This window comes from Lampetra fluviatilis, chromosome 3 (genome assembly GCF_964198595.1).
Source record: "Lampetra fluviatilis chromosome 3, kcLamFluv1.1, whole genome shotgun sequence".
In the NCBI taxonomy this organism is placed as follows: Eukaryota; Metazoa; Chordata; class Hyperoartia; order Petromyzontiformes; family Petromyzontidae; genus Lampetra; species Lampetra fluviatilis.
This window is the reverse complement of record NC_136277.1, coordinates 15,896,458-15,902,765: the sequence shown is the minus strand read 5'-3', so window position 1 is coordinate 15,902,765 and position 6,308 is coordinate 15,896,458. Positions and strand designations below refer to the sequence as shown.

The 6,308-nt window shown below is 58.0% G+C and overlaps 1 protein-coding gene across 1 annotated transcript in view; it reads left to right on the top strand.

The window, feature by feature from the left end:
- Window positions 1–4,956: 4,956 nt before the first annotated feature.
- LOC144949977 (uncharacterized) overlaps window positions 4,957–6,308 on the top strand; it is a 31,766-nt gene continuing 30,414 nt past the window's right edge. Inside the window, exons 1-2 of the mRNA XM_078879970.1 lie at window positions 4,957–5,033; window positions 5,270–5,439. Coding sequence (XP_078736096.1) covers window positions 4,957–5,033; window positions 5,270–5,439 — 247 coding nt within the window. The remainder of the gene's footprint in view (window positions 5,034–5,269; window positions 5,440–6,308) is intronic.

The window sequence follows — 6,308 nt, the reverse complement described above, 5'->3', positions numbered from 1 at the left end:
GGCTGTGTGGTGGTGGTGGTGGTGCTGGTGGGGGCTGTGTGGTGGTGGTGGAGGTGGTGGTGGGGGCTGTGTGTGGTGGTGGTGGTGGTGCTGGTGTCACGCAGGCGGGCGGCTGTTTGGTGGTGACCGCAGGAGATGGCGAGGCCCGCCAAGGAGAAGTACTCCCTCGTGGGGAACGAGGAGGAGGAGGACGAGGTTGGAGGTGGAGGTGGAGGTGGAGGAGGTGGAGGAGGAGGTGGAGGAGGTGGAGGTTGCTCCGATTGCGAGGTGGCGCTTCCAGGGGGCGAGGCGTGCGCCGGCGAGCCGCCTGGCCCGGGGGAGAAATGCAGGTGAGGGGGGGTGGGGGTGGTGGGGGGTGGTGGGGGGTGGTGGGGGGATGTGAGGGTGGTGGGGGTGAGGGGGAGGTGAGGGGGTGCTGGGGGTGGTGGGGGTGGTGGTGTGTGATGAGGGGGGGTGGGGGTGGTGGTGGGATGTGAGGGTGGTGGGGGTGAGGGGGAGGTGAGGGGGTGCTGGGGGTGGTGGGGGTGGTGGTGTGTGGTGAGGGGTGGTGGGGGTGGTGGGGGTGGTGGGGGTGATCGGGGGTGGTGGGGGGATGTGAGGGTGGTGGGGGTGAGGGAGTGCTGGGGATGGTGGGGTCTTTGGGGGGGCGGGGGGTGGGGGGGGGGGGTATTGGGGGGTGGGGCACTGCAGTGACGGCGTTGGGAATTCGTAAAATTGAGCAACTCAGCAAAATCGCGTACCTGTGTGTGTACCTGTGTGTGTACCTGTGTGTGTACCTGTGTGTGTGCCTGTGTGTGTGTGTACCTGTGTGTGTGTGTACCTGTGTGTGTAAGTGTGTGTGTACCTGTGTGTGTGTACTTGTGTGTGTGTGAGTGTGTGTACCTGTGTGTGTGTGTAAGTGTGTGTGCCTGTGTGTGTACCTGTGTGTGTGTGTACCTGTGTGTGTAAGTGTGTGTGTACCTGTGTGTGTGTACTTGTGTGTGTGTGAGTGTGTGTACCTGTGTGTGTGTGTAAGTGTGTGTGCAGGTGTGTGTGCCTGTGTGTGTACCTGTGTGTGTGTAAGTGTGTGTGTACCTGTTAGCTGATGAAAGTTGCAAGCGAGAATTTCATCATCGCTTGTAGCTGGGGTTGGCATCGTCCCCCACTCCACCTGATGTCGAGGGTAAATGGGCGAGGTTTAAGACTGTGACTCATGCAGCTGCAATGGCTGCTTTGGGTACGCGGTCCAGACCTCCCCGGGAACCCTGGCTGACGGAGGAGGTGTTCAGGTTAATTGAGAAAAAGCGACAGGCCCACTCTCATCGCCTACAGCATCCCACGTCAGAGAATGAGGAGGTTTACCGCAGCCTTCGCTCGGAGGTTCGGAGAGCCGTAAGGCGCTGTAAGGATGGGTGGTGGTCGCGGGTTGCTGAGGAGATGGAGTCTGCCTCAGTGGCCCGCGATCACAAATCACTATTTAACTCCATCAAAAAAGTAACCTGCAGCGCCACACCTATTACCATCATTAGAGGAAAAAACGGTGATCCAATCTCCGACCCCCAGGAACAGGTTTGCAGATTTGCTGAGCATTTCTGTGAGGTCCTGGGGGAGGGAAAATCTCTCAGCCAGGAAAACATCATGGCACAAAGTGGGGATAACCCTGCTGAGGCTGCGGTGCCTCAAATATTGGAAGAGGTCACCCCCTGTGAGTGGCTGGCTGAGGTACCGGCTGTTGAGGAAGTACTGAGGGCGATCCGGAGTCTGAGACCAGGGAAGGCACCGGGCAGAGATGATCTCCCAGGCGAAATGCTGAGGGAGGGTGGCGTTTGTGCACAGACTGCCCTATATGACATCATAACAACAGTCTGGACCACTGGACGGGTTCCGCAGGACTGGAAGGATGCCCTGGTGGTCCCCCTCTTTAAGAAGGGGGACCGCACAGACTGTAACAACTACAGGGGCATCTCACTCCTCAGTGTGCCGGGTAAGGTCCTGGCAAGGATTATTCAACATCGCCTTGCTAGGCATGCTGAGGAGAGGCTTGCGGAGCCCCAATGTGGTTTCAGGAAAGGGCGGTCCTGCACAGATGCCATATTTTCTGTCCGTCTGCTACAGCAGAGGTGTAGGGAATTCCAAAAAGACCTACATCTCTGCTTTATTGACCTGGTCAAGGCCTATGATACCATCAGTAGGACTGGGCTCTGGGTTGTTCTTCGTGCTTTCGGAGTCCCTGACCCTCTGCTCACGATCATTAAGGACCTTCATGATGGTGAGCGGGCCCGGGTAAAACTACGTGGCCGGGAGTCGGAGCCTTTCCCTGTACACCTTGGGGTGCGACAGGGATGTCCTCTGGCTCCCACATTATTTAACATCTATTTCGACTGCGTAGTTCGTGAAGCCTTCAATAGCTGTACCGGGGGAATTACCATTTGGTACAGATATAATGGGAGGCTGATCGACGCCCGGGTGCGATCAAGGGATGGCTCCCTATTGGTCAACCACGTTATGTATGCCGATGATTTGGTAATAGCTGCTCATTCAGAAGAGGAGTTGGAGACGCTGCTGCTGAGGCTGGAGTGTGCCACTAAGAGGTGGGGCCTTACCATCAGCCCCACCAAAACTAAGCACCTGCCTGGGTATTTTGTACCATCGGGCACTCCGCCCCCACAACTCCCAATCGGTGATGGGGCAGTTGTGGAGAGAGTAGAGAGTTTCCCATACCTGGGCAGTGTGCTCATGACCAGCTCCAGTTTATCAGCAGAGGTCTCACTCCGAATCAGTCGAGCGGCAATATCTTTTCATCGGTTGCGTAACGCTGTGTGGAAGCTACCTGGTCTGTCGCTCCGCACGAAGCTTCAGGTCTTCTCGGCCACGGTCATTCCCTCCCTTCTCTACGCTTGCGAAACGTGGACCCCCCTAGTGGAGCATCTTCGCCGGTTGGAAACATTTAGGCTGGCCTGCCTACGATCCATCCTGGGTTTGACCAGGCTGGATTGTGTGAGGAGCTCACAAGTCCTTGAAAGATCTGGGCAAAGTCCCATCAGTGAGCTCCTCCGGCAGGCAAGGCTGCGTTGGCTGGGTCATGTAGCCCGCATGCCCAGCCACCGCATGCCTAAACAGCTTTTGTTCGGCCGGATCGAGGGGGCTAAACGGGCGCGGCACGGGCTAGAGAAGAGATGGAGTGATGTGGTACAGGAGGACGTGGAGCTGAGTGGACTTGCCGATGACTGGTACCAGCGGTGTCAAGATCGGCCTCAGTGGAGGAGGCTCGTGAAGGACGCTACTGGGCAGTTGGAGGCAGTCGCCCTCCAACAACAACGGAGGGCGGAGGAGCGACGCTCACAACAACGAGCGGAGCGCCGGGTGGCTAAAGCACAGCAAGTTGGCACAGTAGGGGGCACAGGTGGTGCATCAGCCAGTCATCTCGGTCATCTCGGTCAGTCGACCCGTGGCACCTGGGTCTGCCCCGTGACCTCCTGCCAGCGGGCGTTCGACACTTCACGTGGCCTCAAGGTGCACATGGCCTGGCACAAGCGTCGTGGTGACGTCACCGCCACTTAGTGGCGAATGGCGGTTGTTGTTGTTGTTGTGTACCTGTATGTGTGTACCTATGTGTGGTAAGTGTGTGTGTAGCTGTGTGTGCAGGTGTGTGTGCCTGTGTGTGTACCTGTGTGTGTAAGTGTGTGTGTGTAAGTGTGTGTGTACCTGTGTGTGTGTGTAAGTGTGTGTACCTGTGTGTGTGTACCTGTGTGTGTAAGTGTGTGCCGTAGTGTAGTGGTTAGCGCTACGCTGCGCTACGAACCTGGCGACCCGGGTTCGATTCCCGCTCACGGCCGATACCCAGTGACGGTTACATGAACCGGTCCTGGGCCTCCCCGAGGTCGACTCAGCCTCAAATGAGTACCTGGTGCGGTGCGTAGTAAGCATCGCCACTGGGGAGACAAAGGTGGTCGGGCGTGGTGCTGGCCACCCGCCCCCTCGTGTGCCGTGCCGGCCTTCATAGGCGCTGCTGCTACTCGCTAACAGCACTTGCCCCGACAGTCTGTTAAGAGGCTACACGGGGGATCTTTGTCTTGTTCTTAGTCCGTGCACGTGCAGCATTACATAGAGTCTCGTAGAGATGCATGGAGACTCATAGAGACCCACAGAGACCCATACAGACACATAGAGACCAATAGAGACCCATAGAGATACACGGACCTACACAGATACTTATAGAGACCCAAGTAGATCCATAGAATATGTAGAGACTCATAGAGACCCACGGGGACTCATAGAGATACATCGACTCATTGAGACCCATAGAGATACACAGAGACTTAGAGAACCATAGAGATACATAGACCCATAGAGACCCATAGAGATACATAGAGACTCATAGAGACACACAGAAACTCATAGAGACCCATGGAGACCCATAGAGACACACAGAGACTCATAGAGACTCATAGAGATACATAGAGACTCATACAGACCCACAGAGACACACGGAGACTCATAGAGATACATGGACTCATAGAGACCCATAGAGATACATAGAGACCCATAGAGACACACAGAGACTCATAGAGACCCATGGAGACCCATAGAGACATACAGAGACTCATAGAGACTCATAGAGATACATAGAGACTCATACAGACCCACAGAGACACACGGAGACTCATAGAGATACATGGACTCATAGAGACCCATAGAGATACATAGAGATACACAGAGACTTAGAGACCCATAGAGATACATAGAGATACATAGACCCATAGAGACCCATAGAGATACATAGAGACTCATACAAACCCACAGAGACTCACAGAGTCCCATGGAGACCCATAGAGACCCATAGAGACACATAGAGATATACAGAGACTTAGAGACCCATAGAGACACATAGAGACTCATAGAGACTCATAGAGACCCATGGAGACCCATAGAGACACACAGAGACCCACAGAGACTCACAGAGACTCATGGAGACCCATGGAGACAGGTAGACGTCTCGTCTTCTCCCCTGCGCAGGCCCCACGGGTGTCGGGGCGGCTGCTGCGGTGGCAGCGGTGGGCCTGGCTGGGCCTGCGTGGCCCTGCAGCTGTCAGAGACTCATAGAGACCCATAGAGACCCGTAGAGACACACAGAGACACATAGAGACCCATAGAGACTCATAGAGAATCATAGAGACCCATAGAGATACATAGAGACTCATAGAGACCCACACAGACTCATAGAGACTCATAGAGATACACAGAGACTCACAGAGACCCATGGAGATGTCTCGTCTTCTCCCCTGCGCAGGCCCCACGGCTGTCGGAGTGGCTGCGGCGGTGGGCCTGGCTGGGCCTGCGTGGCCCTGCAGCTGTCGGCGGTGCTGGCCGTGGCGGCCGCCCTCGCCGCCTCGCACCTCGTGCTGCGCCACGAGGTCGAGAGACTCCACGAGGCGCAGAGCGACGCACACTACGAGCGAGGTCGGTGGGGGGGGGGGGGGTGGGGGGGGTGGTGGTGGGGGTGGTGGTGGTGGGGGTGGTGGTGGTGGTGGGGGTGGTGGTGGTGGGGGTGGGGTTGGTGGTGGTGGTGGTGGGGGTGGTGGTGGTGGTGGTGGTGGTGGGGGTGGTGGTGGTGGGGTTGGTGGGGGTGGTGGTGGGGGTGGTGGTGGTGGTGGTGGGGGTGGTGGGGGTGGGGGTGGTGGGGGTGGTGGTGGTGGTGGGGGTGGTGATAACGATGTGGACGGTTGCTCGCCGGCCACGTGTTGAGACGTCACTGACCCCGCGTCGTGACGTCGCCGGCCACGTGTTGTGACGTCACCGGCCGCGCGTTCAATCGCTTGGCTCGGTGGCTGTGGTGGTGGCGCTGGCCGCGATCTCCGCCGCTCACTCCCCAGCGCCTCTCTGCCGCCGGCCCCGTCGCTCCGTCCGTGACGCCGCTTTTGTTGAACTTGGCAGCGCGCCCTGAGGGCCGGGAGGGCGCGCTGCCAACGCGACACTCTATAAATAGCGGCAGCAACATTCGTGCGACAGCGGCGACGCGGCCCCAGGCCGCCGTCCTCGAAGCGTGGACCGCGTTGTGACGTCGTTGGCCACGCGTTGTGACGTCACCGGCCACGTGTCGTGACGTCGTTGGCCACGCGTTGTGACGTCACCGGCCACGTGTCGTGACGTTCGATCGCTTGGCACGGTGGGGGTGGCTGTGGTGGCGGTGGTGCCTCGTGAACAGAGGTCGCAACCGGGTACCCGATACCCGTACCCTACCCGATACCCGGCTACCCGTACCCGGCCGGGTACGGGTAGCCGTTTATAACCCTGGTGCGGCCGGGTACGGGTACGGGTAGGCCGTGAGT